This window comes from Arvicola amphibius, chromosome 5, assembly GCF_903992535.2.
Source record: "Arvicola amphibius chromosome 5, mArvAmp1.2, whole genome shotgun sequence".
Taxonomy (NCBI): Eukaryota; Metazoa; Chordata; class Mammalia; order Rodentia; family Cricetidae; genus Arvicola; species Arvicola amphibius.
In genome coordinates, this window is record NC_052051.1 from 120,842,102 (window position 1) to 120,868,961 (window position 26,860).

Below are 26,860 nucleotides of genomic sequence, written 5' to 3' on the forward strand. Positions count from 1 at the left end.
GAATAAAATTCAAATAGTTAAAACAGACTTGTCTCAACTTCACGGAAGTCTGGAATGATATTCACAATCAAACTTCTGAACTTCTGAGGTTTTGTTTTGGGAGGGGGTTGTTTCTTGTTTCTGTTTTTGCTTTTGTTTTTATCAAGACAGGGTTTCTCTCCGGCTGTCCTGGCACTCATTCTGTAGACCAGGCTGGCCTCCAACTCACAGAGATTTGCCTGCCTCTGCCTCCCAGAGTACTGGGATTAAAGGCATGCGCCACTACCTCCAGGCCAAACTTCTGGATTTTATAAGTGAAAGAACACACAGCAAAACCTGTGAATAAAACAATTCCAAAATACAGAAGTGTCATTCCTGAGAAGAACGTGAAGCTCATGGCGCCGGCAATTCCTTCTGAAAATGTTTTTCCCATGACTTACACTTCAAAGGCAGCCACAGCAATGCCAATCATAGTCCTCAGTTTGTGACTTTATGCTCACCAGACAGTGGAACAAGAGCCATCTCTAAAGGTCATCTCTGCGTTTTGTATATTGAATGTAAATTTCAAGTCTGGGTGTTTTGCCTCCCACGTTTTCCGAATTGAATAACTTGCTATATTAGACAGCCTAATTTGTGAGCCCCTGAGAGTGGAAGCACAGAAAGCTACAACTCCTTTCATGAAACTGTCTTAAACTAGAAAAATGACTTCTTTCTTTGCCTCAAGCCTCTGGCTGTGACCTTGGCATGGTCTCTTCTGTTCCTTCAATGAAAGGTAGGTTTTGATCCTCAGTACTATGTGGCCTAGTTTTGCTTTATGTCTGCAGTTAAACATCATTTATCAACATTTCTCTCCACTTCTTTCAGGGCAGTAACAAAAAGGGCTTTATCTTTTGCCTTCAAAACAGCACAGTGGTGTTCTCTGTAGGCTGCTGTGGAGCGCGCTGGGCAGAATTCCTCTTTCGTTTCCTCTTTTACAGCCCTAAGAATCCCTCCGGTCCTCCACCCTGGTGGGTTTGAGCTTCCTTAATTCACAGACCATTTTTTTTCCTTTTCTATAATTTGTTTACGATTCTTCTCATCTTTACACAGATGAGACATGGGTCTGGGCTCCCAACACTACTATCAATTCCTGTCATACAATCACTGACGATTCTAAGAGTGTTTATGGCAGGCACACACATATGGATATCAGAAGACAATTTACAGGAGCTGGTTCTCTCCTTCTCCTATGTAGGACCCAGGGATGGAACTCCGGTTGTCAAACTTAGTGGCAAGTGCCTTAACCTGCTTAGCCACCTTACTGTCTGTCCCAGCAACAACTGAGAAAACTAGCACCGCTCCAAGTTTTTGTTCTCTGCACATGTAACCTTTTGTAGCCTCTCCTTCCCTCTTGGAGGAAATGTTTCAATATGGTAAAAGTGTTGCCATTCAGAGGAACTCGCCATACACCAGCTTGGAAATCCACCTGGAATGTCAGCACTTGGGAGCTGGAAACAAGGGACCCCTGGAGCAAGCTGGTTAACCCGAGTAGCATTTGGAGACCCTGCCTCCATATGAGGTGGAGAGCGATCAACACCTAACATCAGCCTCTGGCTTCCTTATACACAGAGGTGAACTTGTACCCACACGTGTGAACACATGTACACATATAGATAGCACACACATACATATGCAAACAACGAATTTTATACATATTTCTGACAATTAAGCTATATACTAATGTGCTAAAAATCTGAAAAAAATACTTGAGGATTACATATATAGAATGATTAACCAAGAGATGGAGAAAGGGACTCTAATACTTTTAAATGCACATTATAGCATTCTTATAAAGTAGAAAGCATATTTTATAAATGTAAGGTTAAATGCATGCAGTTCTATGAAAATAATCTGAAGTCTCTAGAACTGCATGCATAGATGAATGCTATTAGTTTGATTGATAGGATGGGACAGGTCTATCAACAAAGCAATGATGTATATTATCTAAGAAAGCTGGCAGCTGGGAATCACATGCTGGTTTCTCTGGGTATTCTTTGTCCTTGTATCTAAGAAGACCCAGGTCAAGTTTGCATGGCTAGAATTAATCAATCAACTGTTGTAGATTGCCAAATGTCATATTTGCAAGTTCCTATAAAATGTGCAAAATGAATTGAAAGCATCTTCTGTACTTTCAAAGGACTTAAAATCTAATTCTATAAATGGACCACTAGGGAAGAACAGTTGGAAGGAACTTGTGTGTTTAAATCACAAGGGCTTGGAAACCTGCAGATCGGGGCAGGCCGTAGCAGTGCTTGGCAAAGCATCGAGAGGTAAGATCTGAACTAGGGCTGTAAAATGAGGAGAATGTGCTATGCTGTGCCAGCGAAATTTGAAAGCAAGACTTTCTTCATGCTTGAAGCTGAAGAGATAGCTTCACTGTTTCGAGCGTTTGCTGCCATTGCAGCTGACCTGGGTTCAGTCCCCAGCACCCACATGGCAGCCCCAAACTGTCTGTAACTCCAGTTTCAGGGGATCTGACGCCCTCTTCTGTCCTCTCTGGGCACTGCATGCACTTGACACATGTCCACACACGCAGGCAAAACAATCTCACTCATAAAATAAAATAAAAATTTAAAATATTTAAAAGTAAGGTTTTACTCATGCTGCATTATTGTTCCAGTCTGAGAAAGATAAGCTTCTATGAAGCTTCAGCACTAGATTTTACAGCAACTTAATTTATGAATCATTCGGCCAATGAACTGAAAGGTTCTTGCACTAACTAATGTTAATATCCATCAAAACTCTGGGTATATTTTCCTTTCATGTTTACAGTCTGTTTCTTGAAATTTACACTGTAAGGACACACACAGACACATGAGCAAAAAATTAAGTATACAGACACACTCTTGCACACACACAAACACACACACGCACACACACATACACACCTGAAAACAATTCAAATGATCAATAGCCTGCTCCTGTGGTCTCAGTGAAGCAGATTTAGAGAAACAAGTAAAACAGGAGGTAAAATCAGGCTTTCTGAGATGGTCACTTCTCATAGAAGATTCTGTGAGATGAAACTGGCAAGAAGACACAGAGCCAGGTGTCTAGACAGGAAAAATAGGAAAAGAGCCCTGTAAAATATCCAGGACATCTGGCCTTAGGGTTTCTCCCTTCTGAATGTATAAACTTACTACTTTTCCTTTCCCTGGGGCTTGATCTGCTGTATTACCTGGATGTACATTTTGTTTTTGTTGTTCCTACCAAGAAGGGCACCTGGTAATGCCCTGGACATCCACTGGCTCACTCCTTCCAGCCCCTTACATCAACTACTTGACAGGTTAGGGCAGGAGGATAGTTTCAGCCCAGGATTCAGAAACAAAACCTGGGCAGCATGATGAGATCCAGTCAGTAAGTACACACATGTAAATGGCTAGGGATGCAGCTCGAGGACGAAGCACTTGCCTAGTATGTGTGTGACTCAGTTCCATCCTTGAAAACTGCTGACTGTTTGGAACAAGGCTTTAGTGTGCAGTCCAGGCTTCCATAGTTAAAAGATGCTCTTGCCTCAGCCAACCACTGGCTTTTCCTTTTCTTCTGAGCATAATACACACACACACACACACACACACACATATAAACATACATATACATGATACACACACACACACACATATATGTTTGGCATGTCAATACAATTACAATTTCCTCTGGAAATTTAGGAAGCATTTTAGGAGCCCATAGATAGTCTCTCTTCTACTTCAGCATTTGTAGAAACATATCAGAACAGAAGGATAATGAGATGCAGGCAGCCTAGCCACTCAGACACCACACGAAGTACAATGTAGTTCATCGGCACAAATAATGATTTTATTTTGTATTAGGTCACTATTTTGATGGTGCTTGCTATAACTGCATAAAACCAAGACCATCTAATAACAATATGCTACCCATCCAATAAAAAAATGAGCTAAGTAGATAGATGTGTGTTCAAATTACAATATCTAGAATATATTAGTTGAAAAGGGGACATTAATAACCATTTATAAAATTGTTTGTGATTTTAAAAAACACTATAGAGTAGAAAATGCAGAGAAACTCTTTTAGTTCTTGCAGATTAGATGATACAAATAAAACACAACAAATAAAAGCTGGAGAGGCAACTCAGCAGTTAAGAGCACTGGCTGCTCTTGTAGAGGACCCAGGTTCAAGTCCCAGAACCCACATAGTGGTTCACAAGCCTCTGTATCTCAAATTCCAGGGGATCTGATGCCCTCTCCTGGCCTACGTGGGCACTACACATGTACTAGACACACATGAAGGCAAAACACCCAAACACATAAAAAATGTTTAATTAAACACGATAAGACAATGTGGGAAGTGTACATCTTGGATTGGCTCCTGAGCCAGAATCAAAGGCATTTTTCTTTTTATATAAAATATATTAACGGTAAAATTTGAATAAATATATTGACTTGTTCAGTCTTATATCCTGACCAAATGTTTGTAGCATTAGAATCAGAGAGCAATGTGTCTAGTTTGGACATGTAAAACAGACCAAGCGCCCTCTGCTGGTACCAGCTGAAAAAGACTCGGTTTCCTTTGGTAGCTGGTTGAGTCTACCTATGCAGGAGAGGCCACAGCATGGAGAAGTATCAGCCATGCTCAGTTATGGCAAACCCGGCTGATTATCTCAGCACTCAGTGGTTTGAAGAGTATTTCTTGGTTTTTCTCGCTGTTATTAAGTAGGAATTCTTCTAAAGAATTCACTATGAGGTACAATATGACAACCCCTTTTCCCAGTTAAAAAGCTAATGGCTAAGTACAAAACAGATTACATCTAGGATCCTAAGTCAACAACAAATTCACTCAGAGATTTAATATAATAATGTAAGTAGCGTAGTTTCTGAGACTTTACAGAGTCAATAAGAAGACACTGATAAGAGAATAAGAACTATCACAGAGACTGGATTCTGGTTTTAAAATGGCATTGTCTTAGGGTTCACCTTGTTACTTAGCTTCTCTAGGGTCATGGACTCTAGGCTTCTTATCCTGTTCTTTAAAGCTAGTATCCACTTATGAGTAAGTACATACCATGTTCATCTTTCTGGGTCTGGGTAACCACACTCGGGATGTTTTTTTTTTTCCTGGTTCCATCCATTTGCATGCAAATTTCAAGATGTCATTGGTTTTTTTTTTTTTTTCCGCTGAGTAGTACTACATTGTGTAAATGTACCACATTTTCTGTATCCATTCTTCGGGTGAGGAGCTTCTAGTTTGTTTCCAGTTTCTGGCTATTACAAATAATGCTGCTACGAACATAGTTGAACAAATGTCCTTGTAGTATGATTGAGCATCCTTTGGGTATATGACCAAGTGTGGTAAGTAACAAGGTGAACCCTAAGAGAAACATATATAGATCCCCAGGGAAGGGGAAATAGACAAGATCACCTGACAAGATTGGGAGCATGGGGGTGGAGGAAGAAGGGAGGGTGGAAGATGAAGAGAAAGAGGAGGGGAGAAGGGGAAGAGGGAGGAGAACCTGAGGGAACGTGATAGTCCAGATGGAGGAAAGACAGAGAAGATAGCCATGAAAGAGATATTTTGATTGAGGAAACCATTATGATACTACCAAGAAACCTGGCACTGGAGAAATTCCCAGGAATCCACAAGAACCACCCCAGCTAAGACCCTAAGCAACAGAGGAGAGGGTACCTGAAATGGCTTTGCTCTGTAGCCAGATTCATGAATATCTTAAATATCACCATAGAACCTTCATCCACCAACTGATGGAAACAGAGGCAAAGACCTGCAGTGGAGCACTGGGCTGAGCTCCCAAAGTCCAGAGTGAGAGGAGTGAGAAAATGAGCAAAGAGGTCAAGACCATGATGGGTTCACCCACTGAAACAGTCTACCTGAGCTAATGGGAGTTCACCAACTCCAGCTGGACAGGGAAGGAACCAGCATTGGTCCAAACTAGACCCTGAATGTGGGTGATAGCAGAATTATTCCTACTGCTTGTGGGGGCTTTTTGTGAACCCATTCTCTTTGGATGGATACCTTGCTCAGCTTAGATATAGTAGGGAGGGCCTTGGGCCGTCCCCAGAGCAATGTGCCTTACCCTCTCTGAGGAGTGGATGGGGGAGGGGGATAGGAGGGAAGGGAGTGGGAACTGGAATTGGTATGTAAAATGAAAAAAAGCTAGTTTGTTTTCTTTTTTAAAAAAACTGATATAAATGGCATTGTCACTTTAAAAAGTCCTTAAATATAATTTTTCCTGATGTTTTTCCTTCACATAAAAAAAGAATTTTTTTTGTTTTGTTTTTTACAAGTAGCTAAGCACTTTCCTGCTTTTGCATTTGCCCCCTTGACTGCTTTCATTCTGAGCACACACCAGTGCCTGGGGGTAAGAGGGATAGGAGGAAGAAGGGGCAGATGAATAAACATGAGAGTCTTACATTGGTTTATGCAAACATGCTTATACATGTGCCTTTATTTAACACGGGTATTTATTTTACATTTTACTGTATTGCATTCTAAGAATCAACACCAGGAACTTTCAATACTAGGCAAACATTCTACAACAGAGCCATAAACACCCTCAGCCTGGTATTTTTACAATTTATATGTTACCTTTATATTATAATTCAAATATGGAGTGTCTCTTCAAAAGTCATCTGCTAAAGACTTGGTCTCCAAAATGGCAGTACTAGGAAATAGGGGAACCTTTAAGAAGGTGGCCTATTAGGAGGTATTAATGGTTGTTAAGGAAATGCCCTCAGGGAAACTGTGAGAGCTGGGTAGCTAAATAAGACTAGAATTCAGTTTTCCTAGATTCGCAGCAGGAATTCTGTTATAAGGAGAATGACACACAATAATTATTAATGCCTGTTCAATAACTTATAGCAAAACCTTTTAAAATATAACTCACAACAAAACAAAATCTTGTCAAACTCTAAAATATGTCACTTAACACTTAGTTACTTTTTATTTATTTGTGTGTGTGTACATGCATGTACATGTGTGTGCAGGTGCAGCACACAACGCCTGTCTGCGCTCTATGCGTTACCATACAGTTCGTGAGCTTCAAGCAAGGGGCTGGAGGTTGAAACATACAAAGACATGCACAGAGACAGAGAGACAGAGACACGGACCTCTAGTCACTGGTAAGAAGCCCTTTATTCAATAGCACCACGGAGGCTTATAGACCAACAGTCAGGTGGGCCAACAGGTGAAAACCTTATCCTCTGATCCTCAAGGCCAAGGCAACACGTGCTCATGAAGCAGAGCTGGTAAACAACTTTGACACAGCCTTTAGTAACTCAAATCAGAAGGAAAGTAAAGATCTCCAGCAGGGAAGAGCAGCTGGAGGCCAGGACTCCAAATGGTCCCAACATGCAGGTGCCTGCAGAGGCCAAAAGAGGCACTCAGATTGCCTAGATCTATAGGTACAGGAAGTTGTGAACTGTCCAACATCTGTCTGGGAACAAACTCTGGTCCTACTGCAAGAGAACAAGTGTCCTTATCCACTTCGTGTTTATACGTCTTTTAATTCTTACAAGCTTCCTTCTGATCCACCTATTCTTGTAGTTATAAAGATTCAATTAAATAGTGAATTTTAAAACTGTAAAGGTTTTCACCAGCCAAATTAAATAAAAACAAATTAGTATTACAATTTAAAAATCGCAGCATCCAGCCAGGCGGTGGTGGCGCACGCCTTTAATCCCAGCACTCGGGAGGCAGAGGCAGGCGGATCTCTGTGAGTTCGAGACCAGCCTGGTCTACAAGAGCTAGTTCCAGGACAGGCTCCAAAGCCACAGAGAAACCCTGTCTCGAAAAACCAAAAAAAAAAAAAAAAAAAAAAAAAAAAAAAATCGCAGCATCCCCTTTACTCTCCGCACCATGTTTCAGTTCATTTGTATTCATCAATCCAGGCGCCATGAAGAACAGAGTAGGCTTTGAGTTCTTGGAATTTATAGCTGAGAGTACTGTCTACTATGCACCAGTCTAGCTCCGAGAGACCTGTGGGTGAGAAGGCAGAACACAGACGTAAATAGACAAAAAAATGCCTACCAAGATGTGTGGAACAAACATCCTGAAGATTTTATTGAGGAAGATGAGATTAGCACCGTGTGAGAGTTAGGGTCTTCCTAGGCCCTAGGAGCCCCAAAGGTGTTGTACATCCGCACCTAAAATGATACACTACAAAAATACCGTAGGAAGGCTTCCTTCACTGTTCCAGCAGGGGGTGCTGAGTTCTTTGTTCCTATGCCACTGGTCCACAAGGATCAACACCAGTTGGCTTTATACTCCTGTTCACTGCCATGATTTAGGGTGCTCTAAAACTAGATTTGAAGTCTAAAATAGGATAACTAAGAAAAAAAACCCGCTAAGGTTTTTCCTTAGTCCTTGCAATGACAGTCAGGACAAATAGAATGTGCATACAGGAAAATAGCACAACTGAAGGGTGTCACCTCGGTCTTTACCATCTATATGCTCTACCGGTCGGATTTCCTAATGGTAGCACCTGCATTCCTTTGCCTGGGGGCTCTTTTTGGCCACCAGAGCACACCTTGCTATGTGGCAGGCAGGTCACAGGTCTAGGAGCAACCCTCTACCGATGACTGACGATGCAGTTTTGTATATAAAATCCCCATGCCTTAATTACTTTTCTATTACTGTGAAGAGACGCTGCGATCAAGGGTGCTTATGGAAGAAAGTGTATTGGGCTTCCAGTTTCAGAGGGCAAATCCATGATCATCCAGGTGCATGGCAGCAGGCGGGCAGTCATGGCACTGGGGCCGTAAAGCAGAGCTTACATGTGGAGACATCAACCACAATGCAGAGAGAGAGAGAGAGAGAGAGAGAGAGAGAGAGAGAGAGAGAGAGAGAGAGAGAGAGAGAGAGAGAGAGAGAGAGAGAGAGAGAGAACAACCACAATGCAGAAAGTTCAAAGTCTATCTCCATTGAGACACCTGTTCCACCAAGGCTACACTTCCTCATCCTTCCCAAAGAGGGCCAAGCATTAAAGTATATGAGCCTATGGGGGCCATTCTCGTTCAGACCACTATATTCCTCTTCAGTGGAATAACTCTGAGTTTACACTGGTTGCCAGAGTTTCTCAGTAAAAAGCTTAAGTTCCAGTCACCCTCATCCTTTTCTGGATGATCAACCTTTCATGCCTGTGTTAGCATCCTTCACTTGCCTCCTAGTTCTGTTACCTGTCTCCTAGGCTTGCTTCCATCACACTGCCTGAACTCAACTCCTTTCCCAAGGCCTGCTTCCTATGACATCTAAGACTTGTGAGGTTCTATGAGAGGTCTGAATGAAGAGAACGGACTATTCCAGTCCATCTTTCCCCCCTTTATTCTCAGAATTATTTTGAGCCTGGGAGCATTTTTCCCCTTGGGGAATTTGTTCAGTCAGAAGGAATGAATAATATGCTTTGAAGATTTCTTTGCTGTTCCATGATTGCTCTAGGCTCCCTTTTTCTGTTAAATAGGTTCCTGTCTGTTGTACTAGATTTCTATGATCCTTAACTATTCACTCATGCTTACCCATAAGGCCTAAAAAAAAAACAAAAAATCAAGGGTCAGGAAGAGCTGGAAGTAGTGACTGTCTGCAGTGAAACATTATTTTCTGGATATATCAGGGAAATTGGACACATGGACTCGCCATGACTATGATTTCATTCACAAGACCTGTGTAAGATAGAATTGGCTGATATCACAGCTTGGGTAGGGGGTTAGAAAATCCCATTCCTAGCTAAGAAGCCATTGACAATGGAGGGCTGTAGAAGGGAGGGAGAGTAAGCTTTCTTCATGGATGTTGCCCCGAAAAGAATACACATGCTCCAATTCGTGCCCATACAGGCAGCATTAAATGGACTCAGTGGATGTGTGGGGGCAAAAGAGGACCAGAGAAGTTGGAAAGGAAATGTAGAGGGGAAATTTGGAAGAAACAGAATGGGAGGTGGATTTGGCTGGAATACAGTATATACATTAGTAAAATTATCAATAAAATTTATCAGAAAACGCACGCGCGCACGCACACAAAGTCAAGTACTATCTAGATCAATCTGTTAGAAAACAATTCCTCGTGTGCTAAGCGCTTTTATAGCACTAGGCTCTGACTTTACTTTTTTTTTTTTTTTGGTTTTTTTCAAGACAGAGTTTCTCTGCAGCTTTAGAGCCTGTCCTGGAGCTAGCTCTTGTAGACCATGCTGGTCTCGAACTCACAGAGATCCGCCTGCCTCCCGAGTGCTGGGATTAAAGGTGTGCGCCACCACCGCCCGGCTTCTGACTTTACTCTTAAGTGTGTGAGTATATAATCAAGGTAACTAATATGGTAAACCGGAAACCAATTTAGTACCAAAGGCACCTGAAAGGGATAATAGAGTAGGAAAAGGAAAACTTTAAAAATAAATTTCCTTGCCTCTGAAGGATGGGAAAATGTCCCATCGATGACGCAAAAATAAAGCATCACAAGAAAGGGGAACTTGGAGAACAAATGAGGGGCACGGCATTTGGCCTAGAAGGAATGAAACCGGTGGAGGGCATGTGTGGAGAGCACTTGGTGACCGCAATCACGGGAAACCGCTTGTTTAATGGGTGCTCTAGGCTTTGTCGCCAAAGAAACGAGTGCCTGTTCACTCGGTTCTGGTAAGGCTGGAGCCACAGTGACCAAACCCGAGCTGCTAGGGCGTTTGTGGAGCGGAGGTGTCGGAGAACAGGAACTCGAAACTTCCCGAACACAGTAGAAGGCGCCCAGGACACGCAGGCGCAAATACACCCGCGTGCGCTCAGTCAAAGGCGGCGGGAAGTTGGTCTTCTGAGCAGGAACTGAGCAGCCTGAAGCCTGATTGGAGCCCACGGACCAATAAACAAACGTCTCATTGGTGAGGCGCGCGCAGGCGCGAGTTCCCCAGCTTCCCACTGGGCCGTTCCCGCGGAGGGGGCGTGGCCCCAGGGTTCCGCCCCTCGACTCGGCCCAGCCTCGGGGTCCGGGCCGAGGGTTCCAGTGTCCGCGGGCCCGGGTCTGCGTGCTGCTCTACTGTGCAGGCTGCGCGGAGCCGGGATGCGCTGCGCCTGCTGCGGGTCCTCATCATGGAGACAAAACGCCTGGAGATTCCCGGCAGCGTCCTGGACGATCTGTGCAGGTACCGGCGGCTCACCTCCGCCTCCGCTTGCCCTCAGCCTACCAGCGGCCTCGACCTGGGTCCTCTCTCCCCCTCCTCAGCCCAGCCCGGTTCCCCCTCTGCATTCCCGAGTCCCACTTTGTGCCCCAGCCTCGGCACTCCACCAGTCCCAGGTCTCAGCACTGAGCCCGGGCCTCGGCTCTCCCTCCTTGTCCCCGGGCCCCTCTTTGACCCCGGCCTTGGTTCTCCCCTGTTACCGGGTCCTGCTTTGCTCCCCCGGTCTCAGCTCTTACCCAATCCCCGGGTCCTTTGCACCCCCGCCTCGATTCTCTCCCTCACACTGGGTCCCGCTTTGTGACCCGGGCCTCGCTCTCTTCTGCCCCCGGGTCTTTTGCGGTCCCGGCCTCGGCTCTCCCCTCCGTTCCCGGGCCCCTCTTTACTCTCCTGCCCAGCTTGCTGGTGTCTGACGCCCCTTCTGTCCCCGAACTCTTTCTGTTTCTCTTTCTCTCAGCCCCTCCACCCTGGGGCACCGGAATCCCTCATTTCTACTTGTACTAGTCTACTTTTTCCTGCAGGTGAATCTCCTTAGCCCACATCTGAATCCCTAGCGGTTTTCAGCCCAATTCCTTCTTGGAACTGTGTAGGGGTTTTGTTGTTGTTGTTGTTGTTGTTCTGTTTTGTTTTGTTTTTGTCTTCCACTGAATTTGACCTGTGGGTTTTTTTTCCCTCCTCCCTTCTTTTCTCTGATTCTGGAGGTAGAGCCCACTGTTTAAATTCCAGTTTTATGATCTCAGGTACCTGGGTCTACACAGGGAGCAATTTCCGAACTTAAACTTTCTCCTCTGCATGCTCGCCCATGACATTTTCTGTAGAGAATTATTCTTTTCAAGAATTTCCCCGGATTTATCGTTTAGAAGGAAAGGGGGAAATCCCAGAGTCCCTCCTCTTTGATCTCTTGCTTCTTCTGAATATAAGGAAATTCTCACCGCCTGCGTGTCTGTGTTCCTTTCAGCAGTTCTTGCACCCAAGCCGTGTTCACAGTACTTCCTTCTTGGTCGAAGTACAGTTCCTGGTATACTGTTAGCAAGTCGTCGCTATGCGTTTGAACTGTGGAATAGTTTACATGTGAATGCTGGTTCTGTATTCACTTCTAGTCGCTCTATCTATTCTTTAAAGTGAAATTCGGTGTTTGTGCCACATTCTAGCTGTTTGCTTTAAAAAAAAAATAAAGATTTGTTTTATTTATAATTACGTGTCTGAAGGGGGAAGGGGCACATGTGTGTAGGTGTTTGTTCAGGCCAGAAGAGGGTGCCTGATACCTGGAGGTGGGGTTAAAGGCCATTGTGAGCAACTGGAAGTGGGTGCTGGAAGCTAAACCAGCATCCTCTGCTAGAGCAGTAGGCTCACTGAGCCATTTCTCTAGTCCTCCACACACATTTAATTTTAAGAAAAGAAATATGCTTGTGAAGTGTTTGCTGGTGTATCCTGGTTTATTGAAATAACTCTTTAATAGATGCAGTGATTTCCATTTTCATCTGGACAGACAGATTTGAGGATTAATTTTTACAGAGACACATTTATCCTCATTTTTAAAGTCAAGATTTGAAATCTACACCACGTGAATGTAATGCAAAGTCAAACGTTGCAGGAGTACATAAGAGAATACATAAGAGAATACATAGATTGATTGTATAGTTGATAAGCTCTTAGCATTTACTGCAATCCCAGCACCTACATGCTGGTTCACAACCGTCCAAAACTCCAGTTCGGGGAAGGTATCTGACTCCCTCTTCTGAACTCGGCACCAGGCACGCACATGGTACATACAATACATATGTGCAAGCAAACCGCATGCATTGATAATCTGATTTTTTTAGAGAATTTTTTTTGTAATTCTTTGATGTTGGAGAATTACAATTTTTGGTGTATGGTAGAATCCATAAAGTTACAAGGAGTTTATTTTCTGTATTCCCAAACTTGGTAAGAAAATGTAATGTGTATATTTGTGAAAAAGTCACCAAAGATTTGAGTCTAAAGTGGGATTACAAGGTTGTCATCTTCATTTTCTCTGTTTCCAAGGCTTATTGTTGTTTTCACAGATGCACATTTTATAGTTGAAACAATTTAAAAGAGTTTGGGATAGTGAGTGATACTGTGTGGGTTAATAAGGATGAAAGTTGACGTAGTTACTACACTTTTACCTAGCTAGGAATCTGTGGACTGACGTTACCTGGGATTGCATCATTTGGAGAAGTGATATCAGCTGTCGTGGTTGTAGTGTGGCTCTGCTCGCAGAGTAATTGCATTCTGTATGATAGGCAACTGTTAGTGTTAAAGGTGGTGGGTTCCAGTGGTTGGTTAGGCTGCTTTCTTCTGTAAATCGTGTTATACACAGATTTATTTCTAACAGGGTGTTATGTGTTCAGCTGTTAGGGCTAGATGCTGGGTGAACTATTGAGTAAGCGAGCTGACCATTTCTTTAAGCTACAGGTTTTGAAATTAACAGTTTTCAAGTTAGCATCTGTCTCTTTTGATTGGTTTGTTTGTAGTTTTATATTAAAAATTCAAGCTCACGTGTAAAGCTTGAGCTTTAGAAAAATTATTAATGGGAGCGTTGGCTGCTTGTCACTGTGCAGGTGTGGAGGACAACATTGTGAAGTTGCTGCCACCCTCCCACCTTTGCGCTGGTCCCAGGGATCTAACTCAGGTCTCCAGGCTTGTACCGTGCAAGCCTAGCTGTCTCTCCATCCTTCTAGGTGGCTTGCGATTCTCTAGCGCAGTGGTTCTTAACCTTCCTAAGGCTTTGACCCTGTCATACAGTTCCTCATTGTGACCCCCAACCATAAAATTATTTCATTGCTACCTAGTAACTGTAAATTTGCTACTCTTTGTGTGTTCTAATGTGGCTACCTGATATTCGACCCCAAAGAGGTCACAACCTACAGGTTGAGAACTAGTGGCTAGCACATTGACCCTTCTAATAGGTGTGCAGTTGGAGCTTCTTGTATCCCCACCCAACCCACTCCCCATTTGTTTTAGTATATCCTTGTATAAGCCTCTGTTGTACTGTGTGCTCTGTAGATCGGCTTTTCCTGTAGACTTTCTTGCTGTGCTGAGGAAGGATAGTAGGCCAGAGGTGTGAGGATAAAGCTCAGCCCAGAACAGACACAGATTTATTTAAGAAAATCTGCAAAAACAGAAATCGAGTAGACAGGTTCTTAGAGGAATCCCTCTTGAGAGGGAATTAGAATTCTTCTATAACAATTAACTTTGGGTGTTCTATTTGTGTGGTGTCCATATCCAGATGGATAAGTGGATATTTTACTCTCTTATTGAGAGTTAGCACAGGATTTTGAGATAGGCTGGCCTCAGACTTTATGTAGCTAGGGATGGGCTTGTGCTCCTCATCCTACTACCTCTAGGCATGTGCACCACCCTGCCTCATTTATTTATTTATTTATTTATTTATTTATTTATTTATTTTTGGTTTTTCGAGACAGGGTTTCCCTGTAGTTTATAGAGTCTGTCCTAGAACTAGCTCTTGTAGACCAGGCTGGCCTCAAACTCAGAGATCCGCCTGCCTCTGCCTCCCGAATGCCCTGCCTCATTTATTAAGTGGAAAATTCTTTCTTGTGACTGGCTATCTGGGATGAGGCACCAAGGGTCATGAGGAGTTAGGCTTCAGGCAGTTTAGACCATCACAAGTCAGGCTCCAGGTAGTTAAGGACTGATTGGTAAATGGTGGGATTTTATTTTTATTTTGTATTTATTTATTTTTTTACCTTTTACATTTTTCTTGCCAGGGAGACATGTCAGGACAGATAGGTGGTCTGACTGGATGGAATTGAGAATTTTTATTTAGTTCTTATTGTCACCCTTGTTAAAAGCACATACATGTCTGTGAAGTCTATGTGCATTTTTAGAATTGAGGATGCTTTGTCTAACAGGAGGGTGAAGTTGCGTGATCAAAGAGTGCCCGCAGGAAGGGCACCTAATGTAAATGTAAACAAGAGCCTGGCTTAAGAGGCCACCATCTGATCATACTGCACTCTCCACTGGTGTGTGAGGAAGCACAAGAGCGTCTGAGGGCTGATAGGTCCAGGCTCACCGGAACTGTGTGAGAGAGGTGGTTCCGTAGATTTGAGTGGAGTGGCTGGACGAGCACTGGAGTTGAAGCCCGGCAGGGCTAGCAGTCGTCCACAAGAGCTGAGCCATTGTCTGAGGAGATCATGGAATGTGTGGAGATGACGTAAGGGAGGTAGCTGCATGGATTGGGAGTAGGAGTTCTTTATGAGAACAGTACATAAAGATAGGCATAATGACAGAAGTGGGCTAGGGAGGGCCTAGAGCGATGGCTCAGTGGTTAAAGAGGGTTTGTTTCAGTTCTCAGCACACAAGTGACCACGAACACCTGTCCATAACTTCATCTGCAGAGACTGTTGCCATCTGTGAGCACTGTGTGAATGTAGCGTAGGCAAAGCACTTGTACACATAAAGTAAAAGCCCCCGAGGCCATTGCCTAACCTCAGTAAGAGACTCTGTACCTAGAAATGAGGCGGAAAGTGGAGCATGGTGGTGGACACCTCTAATCCCCGCATTCGGGAGGCAGAGGCCAGCCTGGTCTGCCTGGTGAATTCTAGGACAGCCAGAGCTACATAGTGAGACCCTGTCTCAAAATACAAAGCAGAAAGAAGGTGGGGAATGTCAGCCTCTGTCCACACTTACAGAGTCACATGTAAGATGGTTTCAGGACGGCAGGTAGAAGTATGCACAGTAAGCCCAGTGACTTGTGAGAGGAGTGAGGACCTGCTTCAGAACAGTCTAGCGCTTCTGGAGGAACGTGCTGAAGATGGATTCCCAGAATGTCTGGGGAATGAGAGGTGAGAGGATCTAAAATTATACCAAAGAATTCAGACCACAGAATTCAGAAAGATGGGAGCATGGACCCTAGTCACCCATTGTGGTCTAGAGTTGATTGAAGCTGCAGGTTTATCTGGGTCTGGCCGGAAGAGAAGTCAGAGATCTCCAAGGGCTCCTACAAGCTGGCAGTTGGTGAACATCTGGGGGTGACAGATGCTGGTGGGTTCTGTGCTTGCCTACAGTTGGACTTGTGAGCAGGACTTGATGAAGTCCAGTCTATACAGGTTCTAATGGTTTTTTTTTCCTTACGGAAAGGTTTTACCAACGAATTGTCCATGTTAATATGAAACCACAGACTCCTAAAGGTGAAGTCAGCTTTGGGTCAGTACATATCCTGGTAGTCAGCAATGGCCTTGATTGCCTGTGACGTAGCATGTTGAAGTATGAGCTGGTGGTTCTGTCCCAAGGAAAGCCCACTGAGAAGGATTTTGAAGGGTCAGAAGTGGGTTGTGGACATGGCAGTAATGTGCTGTCTGAGAAGAGTGGACTAAGGCTGTTGAGTCTCTGGGGGGAAGGGGGGAGATTGAGTGATAGGTCACCTGGGATTCAGGGCAGCCCCCCAGTGTTGCCAGCAGATCAAGGATGCTGGGTCTGGAGATGATAGTGCTTTGATCTTCATTCACTCCTGAGTCAAATGAACATGAAAGACGGACTCCTGCTAGACTGTAGAGATCTGGGAAGCCCAGAGCAAGGAATAACATGTTCCCTTAGGACAGTGGTTGCTGTTGTTGTTGTTTATTGCACACATCTCTACCCCTCTAGTGATTGTGCATCACAGAACCAGGAGGTACTGAGTCCCTTGCATGCAGGCAAGCGAATGAGATTCCTTTGCTAGTCCGTCCCCCCCCCCCCCCCCGGCCCCAACATCTGTGCTAGATAAGCAGTAGGAGGGGGAAGGGCAGAAGAGCCTCTCGAGACTGACCTGACGAAGGTAAGACAAGGTTTAGAGATGGACCTCAAAGTCTGCAGAGTGTGCCAGTGATGAGAGACACCATTAGAATTGGAGGGACAGACAGATCTTTGTCTAGTGACTGTCCGGAAGGTGGAGGCTATCCCCAAAGCTAAAGCTCTAGTGTGCTGCCAAGAAACCTGAGTGGGGTGGTCCTGAGATTTGGAGGGAGCCATGACTGGGTCTGAAAATACAAAGGGAACCTCCTTTAAGTCTGGCTTGAGCCAGGAGGTATAGGAGGGCAGTCTCATAGGGAGTAAGGAGCGAACGCTACCGTGGATTAGGCTAGGAGCACAGTCACATTGGTGGCCCTTGGGTCCTAGACCATTCTCTGAGGGCCGTCTGGCTGTGCTACAGAAATAGAAGTGTTATGTGGAGTGTTATATGCGTGTGGTGGTCAGGGAGCCAGGAATCTATCCATGAGATGCTGGGGGTGTCTCTGCATCTCAGACACTAAGGATATTGGGGCCTTCAAGGAGATTTAGGGTTCTGTCCTTAAGGGCGGTTTTGGGGGGGTGGCTGTTACTGAGTATGCAGGGGCGATCAGGGAAGGAACTTGTTGGATGAGGCAGAGTCTGTATTAGAAACTATAGTCAGGGTCTTCAGTTATACAGTTCTGGAGTTGTAGGACTGACTCCATGTTGGAAGTGCCGCAAGAGCCTCTGGGAGCTCAAGCCTTAAGAGGACCCTAGCTTTAGATGTGATGTCTACCTAGGAGGAAGTGGGCCAGGACCTGCGGGATGAAGTGAAAACGTGGGTTTTCCTACAGGTAAGTGAGCAGACTGGTTGGGACTTGCCATCAGTGCCAGTGAGGATGACTGGGGACCAGAGGATTGAAACAGGGAAGGTGGTTAGGACAAAGAAGTCCCGTAGGTACCCATCAGTCCCACCTTTAGGGTTACTCTGGCTCCTCTGCAGAGATGGAGGACACAAGATCCCTCCAGTCCTCAAAGGACATAGACCTCATTTTGAATTGGCTTCTTCACAGTCCAGGAATAAAGTTGGAGGCTTCTTGTCCATTTTCTGCTTTGACTGTAGTGTAGCATGAGGTGCTTGGATGGTGCTGGCCTTCTTTCCTGAGGAAAGAGGGGTAGCTATTCTCGATTCTAATGGTTCCACTTTGCCCATTGGTATCGCCCCAGGGAAAATTTAGACCTCAGCAGCTTCAAGCACTCCTGCCTGAACTGCCCTGCCTGACCTCTGCCCTGCCTGACCTCTTTGATCTAAAGCTTTTAGTTCCCCTACCCAGCTGAACTCAAGCAGCTAGTCACATCAACAGACAAGAGCAAAGAGAATAAACATATTCTTGCTTGCTTTTTCTCAGTTTTCTTCATTTTTACCTGGTCCAGGCCAGGTTAGGGAATATTGTCACTTCTGGTGGGCTGGGTCAGCTAATAATCAAGTCAGTCTCGCGCAGATGTGTTTATAGGCCAACTTAATCTAGATATTTTATCAGCTGAGGCTCTTCCCAGGTGTTTCTGGTTTGTGTCATGTTCCAGCTTAGTGGGGTGGCAGCATGAGGCTGGCTGCATTCCAACATAGTGGGGCAGCTTGAGGCTGGTTGTGTTGCAACATAGTAGGGCAGCATGAGGCTGGTTGTGTTCCAACATAGTAGGGCAGCATGGGGCTGGTTGTGTTGCAACATAGTAGGGCAGCATGGGGCTGGTTGTGTTCCAACATAGTAGGGCAGCATGGGGCTGGTTGTGTTGCAACATAGTAGGGCAGCATGAGGCTGGTTGTGTTGCACCTGCAGTCAGAAAGCAGAGTGCTGAATGCTGGTACCCATCTTGCTTTCTCTTTTATTCACTCTGGGACAGCCCACCTCACTTAACCTAGAATCAAGTTAATTCTCAGTAATAACTCTCACCACCACCCTAACCAAAAGAAGATAGTTCTAAAAACAGCGCTTGAGTCCCTTTGTCTCGTGAGTGCAGTAAACTTGAGTGTTTCTGGTCTGGTGTGAAGGACAAATGCTTCACCCAGCCCCCAGCCCCGGTCATACAGATGTCTGTTGGCTGGAGACTGCTTGCTTGTTCCCGGCAGCTCAGACTCAGAGCCAAGCAGGTGGATCTCTGAGTTTGAGGTCAGGTTGGTCTACAAAGCAAGCCCCAGGCCAGCCTGGGCTACGTGGTGAGACACTGTATGAAAACAAACAAAAAGGCAAAGCTACAAAACCAGACAGTGTTTTGTTGAGAGAATGCAAAGAAGGAAACAGCAAGGACTGGGAGCACGAGTTGTGAGTTATTCATTTTCCATTTCAGAAGCTGTTTTGAAAAGAACCCAAACCTAGACAAGAAGTGAAGGTTGTGTTTATTGTGGAGGTGAATTAACCAGCAAGAGGACTAGTTTCAGTGGGATTCTTTCCTGTTTGTCACCTACTGGGGATGTGGGATTTGGCCAGTGATTTTTCTCAGTTCATTCAAAGATTGTAACAGTCAATTTAGAGTCTGATCTGAGCATGTGCAGAATAAACCTCAGTGGTCACACACAGTTTTTGGGGGCTGTTTCCCTGGAGTTCTCTTCCTAGCACCTCTGAATCCCTGGGCGGTGGTCCTGCCTGTTGAACATTGGAAGGACTTGGTCCTGGTGGACCTTTGGGATTCTCTGCCCCTGCTGATGTTGCTTGCATGTGTGAGTCCCCAGTTGCAGTAGGGTATACTGAAGAGTGGGGGAAATGTTATTTCATTTTGATTTCGACATTTCCCAAGCTTTCTCTTCCCAATGTATTTAATTTTCAGAAAATAAGCCACGCCCTCTGGCAGGGCCAGAGGAATACTTATTTCTTGGCAGGAATACGAGTCGGTAGAAACATTTAAAAGGAAAATTACAACTATCAGTATATGTAAAAGATTTTGCTAGCCTGATAATGAAAATCTACAAAGATATCATTTGTCATCAGTGAACAAATTTGGACATTTCATGAGTCTGGGAGAGCATTGTTGTTGGGTGCTCACCAGAGAAGACTGCTCAGACATGGATTTAGGAAGTCTGTATTAGCCAAGCTGGCTAGGTGTTCAGGATCCCAGTGTAGCACTGAGCCTTTCTCAGGGGAGTTTTTAAGCACAAAACACATGTTCTGGGTTGATGTACTTCAGTTAACGAGAACAGTTAGCCAAAAACAAAACTACAGAAGCTATCAAACAAGGTCGGTACACTTAGAGACTTTCCCAGAACTGTGTGAACTTTGATGGATTGGGTCTCTGTTTTCATTTTGGCTGGTGATGTTGTCTACGTGCTGAGTTTTACAGCCTGAATGGTGCCTCCATCATGGAGTCAGTTGTGCTAAGGTCTGGGGCCTGTTCAAGTGTAAGTGTATTCAGTAGTCTGGTGCACTTGCATAGTGGAGGTAGTGTTTGTGAGGCCCTGATGATGAGTTAGAACCTCGTGAGGTAGACTGAAGAGGGGAGGGGAGAAAGAACATACAGGTGCGCTATGTGTGTGCACGCGCGTGCTTGTGTGTACTGTTGGTTGTTTATTTGAATGTGATATTGGTGTTGTAATTTTAAATCTTTATTTGATTTGAAATTTGAGAACTGAAATAAAAAATACTTGGCATCATATATATCATAGCAATAAATAACTCTCTGCAACTAATTAGTTGAGCGGTAGCTTTTAATTAAAGTGATCCAAAAGGCTAGCATTTATTTCATTTAGTTGAATTTGCTTCTAATGCTTGAAGAAATAAAGAGTCCCCAAATGCTCAACTGTGAAAGGAGCACAGCTACTGCCATTCTAACCTGTAAAATAAGACAACGCTTATCCTCATCACATCTGTACATCTGCTGTGTTTCCGGAAAAAGCACTCACGCATACACTTTCCTTCTTTCTTGGTATGTTTAAGAAGCACTTTGGGATTTTAAAAAGTTAATCCATTTGGATTTAGACTCTGCGGGTGTGTTCTTGGGAAGTCCAGTATGTTAAAGAGAAACAGAAGTGCCCATTTCTTCTGTCTGCAATTGTTTATGTGTGGGGACTCAGTGGATGTCAGGCACTTTTGCTGAATTACAAAGACATTGGTGTGTAGTCTTGTATTCTAAAGGAGGAAATCCCTGTGGTTTCCTCGTGTGCTCTGATTGGCTAGGAAGCCGTAAAGTTAATTTCTGTTTTTGTGAACAGTAGCTATACAACTCTTCAAAAAATTCTACTACAAATCTCTTTCAAACCACTTTTATCCCCACAACCCTCCTGCCTCAGTCCCTCTAGTGGTGGATTGCAAGCATTGCACCACCACTCCCAGCTCTTAATTCTCATCCCTGGGCATTTCCTATCAGATACTGCTCTCCTTTCTAAGTTGGTGGGCAGGGTAAGGGAGTAGATATATTAAAATCAACTGTAGTAGTTTGTGAGCATAACTTCTGGGTGTGTTTTGTTTTTACAGCCGATTTATTTTGCATATTCCTAGCGAGGAACGAGATAATGCAATCCGAGTTTGCTTCCAGATTGAACTCGCCCATTGGTTTTACTTGGATTTCTACATGCAGAACACACCAGGATTACCTCAGTGTGGGATAAGAGACTTTGCCAAAGCTGATATCCTTTCTGTTGCTATAATGATCATCTCTCATTATTTTTAATAAAATATTTTAGCACCAATTTCCATTTGCCTTTCTTGTACTTTTTTAACCTTTAGAGAAAACATAACAAAAATAGGTGTGTGATGCACTTTTATTTGTTCTTATTTCTTACAGTACTGAAATGTGCACTGATTAGGAGTGAATTTTATTTTAGAAATAACTAGCCTATTTCTGAGACAGTTCTGGTTCTTACTCTTGATGTGCCGTTTAACCAGGTGATCCTTTATAAGACACAGTTTAGTCAGATGTAATGGTGCATGCCATTAATCCCAGCACTTGGTAGGTAGACGGAGGCAGGCAAATCTCTGTGAGTTCAAGGCCAGCCAGGGCTACAAAGAAACCCTGTCTTGAAAAACAGATCCCCCCCCCAAAAAAAAAACCCAGTTTGTTTTAATGTAGTAGTTATAAAAGGTTTACCTGAATGTTTAAGATTATAAATTAGCCGGAAGATGGTGGTGCACACCTTTAATCCCAGCACTCAGGAGGCAGAGCAGGTGAATTTGGATTTCTGTGAATTCAAGGTCAACCTGGTCTACAAAAGCTAGTTCCAGGACAGGCTCCAAAGCTACAGTGAAACCCTGTCTCGAAAAAAACAAAACAAAAAACAAAACAAAAAAAAAAGATTATAAAATAAACTTTTCTACGTGGTCAAAAAAATGATAGGTTGCTGTATTAAATGTTCTCAGACTTTAGAAATGGGGTAGAAAGATTTTAGACAACACATTTTTAAAGGAGATAACAGTTTCTTCTGTAGACACAAGCAAGGAGTGAACAGACTTGCAGAGTTGGAAAATTCTAGAGAGCCTCTTAAATCTTGAGCAGGGTGATTTGAGTTATTTAGTATATGCAGTTCTTAGCCATTCAGTGTGTGTTGCAGTGAATATGTCCCACGAGATCGGTGTGTTTGAGCTAGCCTTAGAGCAGGTACAAATGACCCAAAATACCAAACTAAGCTTCCTGTCACTTCCCAGATCCATAAAATTAGGGCTTCCTTGGGCTCTATAGAAAATAGATAGCAGTGTTTTAGAGATGTTAACATGGCAAGTATTTGAGCAAGCTCATCGTGTGAAAATGAAATCCAAGATGTGGTTGGTTGGTGACCTGAGCCATAGGCAAGCACTGGTACTTAAGAGAGGATAGGCATCCAAGCCGTGGTTCTAGGGCTCCAGAACACTGTCAGAACAAGTGCTTAAACACTTGATCGAGTCGTTGTGTAGAGGATGGTGGTCAAAGAGAAATGGGATTATGTTGAGTACCACTTTAGCTGAAGGCTTGGCGACTAGTCTGTACAAATAGAAGACCTTGCTTGTAAGAGTTATAATTGAGCTGTGGGAAAATTATTAATAAAAAAAACCCTTTGTTTTGGTCCTCTTATATAGACTTAAGGTTTTTCCAAAACAGCTGTTGTCTTGGGTTTCTGAATAAGAGTTCGCTCATGCGTGTACTTGTAAGTTTTATACTTAATCCCAGTGTTACAGACATCAAAAACGTGATGCAGATTTTTTTCTTTTCACTTAGTTATATGGGGAAGGAACCTTTTGAGAAAGAACTCAGCTTTGTTAAATAACTGAACGGTATCTATGTGCCGGGCATTTTGCAGTGAACCAGGCAGTCTTAGGGTCACAACAGATAAAGGAAGATGCTTGCAAACGTGTGAGAAGTAGAAGCGCATTCAGAGGACAGAGAGGAACCATACCAGATCCCTGACAGTGACCCCTAGGTCATGAGGTCATTTGATTTCTTTGGTTCCCAGTTCCCTTCTTAACCTAATAAATGATATGTGAATGTTGCCTAATCAAATAATAAATATGGAAATCAGGCTAATTGTACATGTAGTTGTTGAGGATAGGCCTGCCATCTAGGAAAGAACCAGTATGTGTTAAGGGTTGCGAAGAAAAATATTTCGAGGTTAGATAGACTGGGGGGGGGGGGGAGTCATTTAGGAAGAAAAGCATCACGAAGAGAAAAGTGAGATGTTTTCGAGTAGATGAGAGGGGACGCTGGAAGCGGCTCCAGTGCAGTGAGCAGGGACTTGGGTGTGTCTGAAAACAACTGGAGGTTTGCTTGGGAGGTTTTGTTTCACTTGTGTTGGTTTTGTTTTTGTTAAACTATTTTGGGAGAGGCAGAGTCACAGAGAAAGTGAAAGAATGTTTGTGTGTGTGTGTTTTGTTTTTGTGGTAAAATCAGTGACTTTTTACAACTCAGATTTTTTTTTCCTTTTGATTTTCTTTCTTTGTGTAGCCCTGGCTGTCCTGAAACTTGGTCTGTAGACCAGGCTGGCCTTGAACTCACAGAGATCGAGATCTGCCTGCCTCTGCCTCTGCCTTTTTAGTGCTGGGACTAAATGCATGCACCACCATCACCCAGCCAAGAATTTTTAGTGAATATAGAAGCAGGCTTTTACAAATATGTTTATTTACTTTCTAATTATGTGTATATGTGTGTTGGGATATGCATTGGGTGCAGGTGTTTAAGGAGGCCAGAAGCATCAGATTCCCTGAAGCTGGAATTACAGGTGGCTGTGAGTCCCCTACATAGGTGCTGGGAATCGAACTCAGGTCCTCTGAGCAGTATGTGCTCTTAACCACTGAGCCATCTCTCTATCCCCCAAGTCAGACTTTTATTGGGAAGTGATTTCAGTATTTTGGTCTCTGAGGGATTACAGGTGTTCATAGGATGGTTAATGTATCTGGAGTAAGCCTTGAAATTTCGCACAAAACAATTACATGGAGATTGCCTGTGTTTTCCTTTTAGTTATGATGTCATACATGGTTGACCTCTTTGGATTTGTAGAGAGCCATCTTAGTTCTTAATACAACCATAAAACTAAAACTTCAAAATATATTATAGCTCATGAAATTATATTTATGATAGAAACTAAATATGCTTTCATTTTGCCCAAACTTGTCACTGTGATTACCAGTGCTCATTTAAAGGTTCTCTTGAGTTTCTGCTCCATGCACTGTAGAATATCCCTTTTTCTCTCATCATTTGACTCTGAAATTTCAGTTGTTACTACTAGCCCACAGGAATCAAAATAGCTTAGTGTCTGGCCTCAGAAATAACTGGTAGTATTCATATTTGTGGTCATCATACGTAATTGAAAATATATTCATGTCTCATGTTTTAGAGTTAACATCTAAAAACGGAATATATAAGCTTTTAGGGGCTTGAAGACCATTACAAATAGATCCTCAGATTCAGAAACTGTCCTGAATCGTGTTTTCTGCACAACCTTCATCCTGTTTTAGTGATGGTGCCTTTGATGCTTAGGGCATCGATAGACCAAGTGTACAATTTTAGAGATTGTTTTTGTTGTTAATTTATTCTCTAATATTTTGCACTGTTCTACTTCTTATATATATACTTAAATTTCTTCTGAAACTGACCCTCATTTTCCTTTATAAACTATAGTAAACCGTCAATTTAGCATGAACTGTTATGAAATACGTACATCAATGTAGTGTGTACCCTGTGCCTTTTCCTACTCCCCAGAGTTCCAGGACCTAACTCTATGTTCCTGGCAGGTCCTTCCTTTGGTCAAATGGCGGCCCTGCTCTCGTGCTGTCGTTTTTGGTGTGCTGACTCTGGCATGGATTTGACTCAACAATGAGCATCTGAGACAGTCACGGTTTCTGCCTTTGTATTCGTTAACTTGGGAGTCTAGTGCTGACTATCAGAAGCATAATTTGGATCGAGTCTAGATTAAATACAAAAGCTAATGAATTGTTCAAGGAAAATGAGTGTGCTGGGCTCAGTCTTAATTTGCAATTTCATATAACTTGTAATTTCATATAAAATACAGTTGATTTAAATAAGTTTGTTTCTGTATGTAATTTTGTGAAGTTTTATTTTAACTTCTGACTCCGTGTGAGTGTTTGTATGTACGGGTGTCTGTGGAGGTCAGAAGACCCCTTGGAGTTGAGCTGTGTGGTTGTGAGCCCCAGATGTGGGCACTGGGAGCTGGACTCTGGAGGCTGGGTAGTGCTCGTGAGCACTGAGCGTCGCTCCAGCTGTTCCCTTGTTGAAGCTTCTTAGGCCGGACTAAGGGAAAGGTAGCTTCCTTAACATTTTCTATACTCTTCAGTCATTGTCCCTTTCTGCTGCCACAAGGTGAAGATGTGGAAAAGATTTTGGATGAATGGAAGGAATATAAAATGGGAGTGCCAACCTATGGTGCAATCATCCTTGATGAGACGCTCGAGAATGTGAGTGCACTGATCTTGAAGACGTCAGGGAAATGCTCATCAACTACTTGTCAGCCATTGACTGAGGTGTTCAAACATCCTTAGATTCTTAATGTTAAAGAACTAAACTTTGGATGTCTTACCTGCATTCTGTTGTGCTTGCTATGGCTTAGTGTAAAGAGCTGTGAGTTCGTTATTGAGACAGTTTAAATAGACAGCGTGTGTCTCTTCATGCTATATTTACAGTCTCAGAAGATGCTGGGGCCAAATGCTGTGCGTAGTTTGTTGGTAAATAATTACCTGAAGTACAGAGAAAAGTATCTTTGGGGATGGAAAATGGGAAAGGAAACTGGATTTCTTTGGGGTTTGTTTTTGACTTTCTGCTTGTTTGTAGGTACTGCTGGTTCAGGGATACTTGGCAAAATCAGGCTGGGGGTTTCCAAAAGGAAAAGTGAATAAAGAGGAAGCACCCCACGACTGCGCCGCCAGAGAGGTGAGTCCCTGCAGTTGGCAGTGAGTGTGGCTGTTAGCTTGCAGAGTCTTAAGTCTCTTTTAAGCTCTGGAGAAAGCTTAGTTTTTTTCTGAAATGTGAATGCATGGTTTAACTAGAGACAACTGTTTGGACTACAGGAGAGATGATTAAGAGCAGGGACCTGTGTTTGATTCCTACCACTTACATGCTACCTCACAACCATCTCTAACTCCAGCCACAAAGGATCTGATACCCTCTGCTGGTCTTCTTGAGTACCAGGCAGGCTACTTCCTGCTGGTTGGGGGCACTGATAATCTTATGGGGACCTAAAGAAAATTTAAAAATTATGATCAAGTCATGACTGGAGTTAAGTATCCTGCGAGGCTGTATCATCTCAGGCAGCATTTTGAATATGTTCTGAATGTAGAACTTTAACATCTGGGTCACCTGTACCTACTGGAGATTTCTCAGGTGGTCTTCTTGATCAAACCTGGATTTTTCTTAACTCAGAATGAATCCACAGCCTCTCATTTTCTGTGGAAACAAAAGCAAAACCTCTTCAAAGTAACATACCTTTTGACTTCAATTTTGAAGTCAAGGTATTTTCAAAGTACCTATCTTGGATTAATTCAGCAGCATTTATAAACAAATATCTTTTGG

The 26,860-nt window shown here is 43.5% G+C and overlaps 1 protein-coding gene across 2 annotated transcripts in view; it reads left to right on the forward strand.

The window, feature by feature from the left end:
* Positions 1-10,945: 10,945 nt before the first annotated feature.
* Positions 10,946-26,860, forward strand: part of Dcp2 (decapping mRNA 2) — a 35,845-nt gene continuing 19,930 nt past the window's right edge. For both annotated transcript variants that reach the window (XR_005285430.1, XM_038330394.1), the window contains exons 1-4: positions 10,946-11,119; positions 21,346-21,497; positions 25,622-25,749; positions 26,123-26,221. Coding sequence is in view for 1 of the 2 variants with exons in the window: in XM_038330394.1 (XP_038186322.1) it covers positions 11,067-11,119; positions 21,346-21,497; positions 25,622-25,749; positions 26,123-26,221 (432 nt within the window). In the remaining variant the exon portion in view is untranslated. The remainder of the gene's footprint in view (positions 11,120-21,345; positions 21,498-25,621; positions 25,750-26,122; positions 26,222-26,860) is intronic.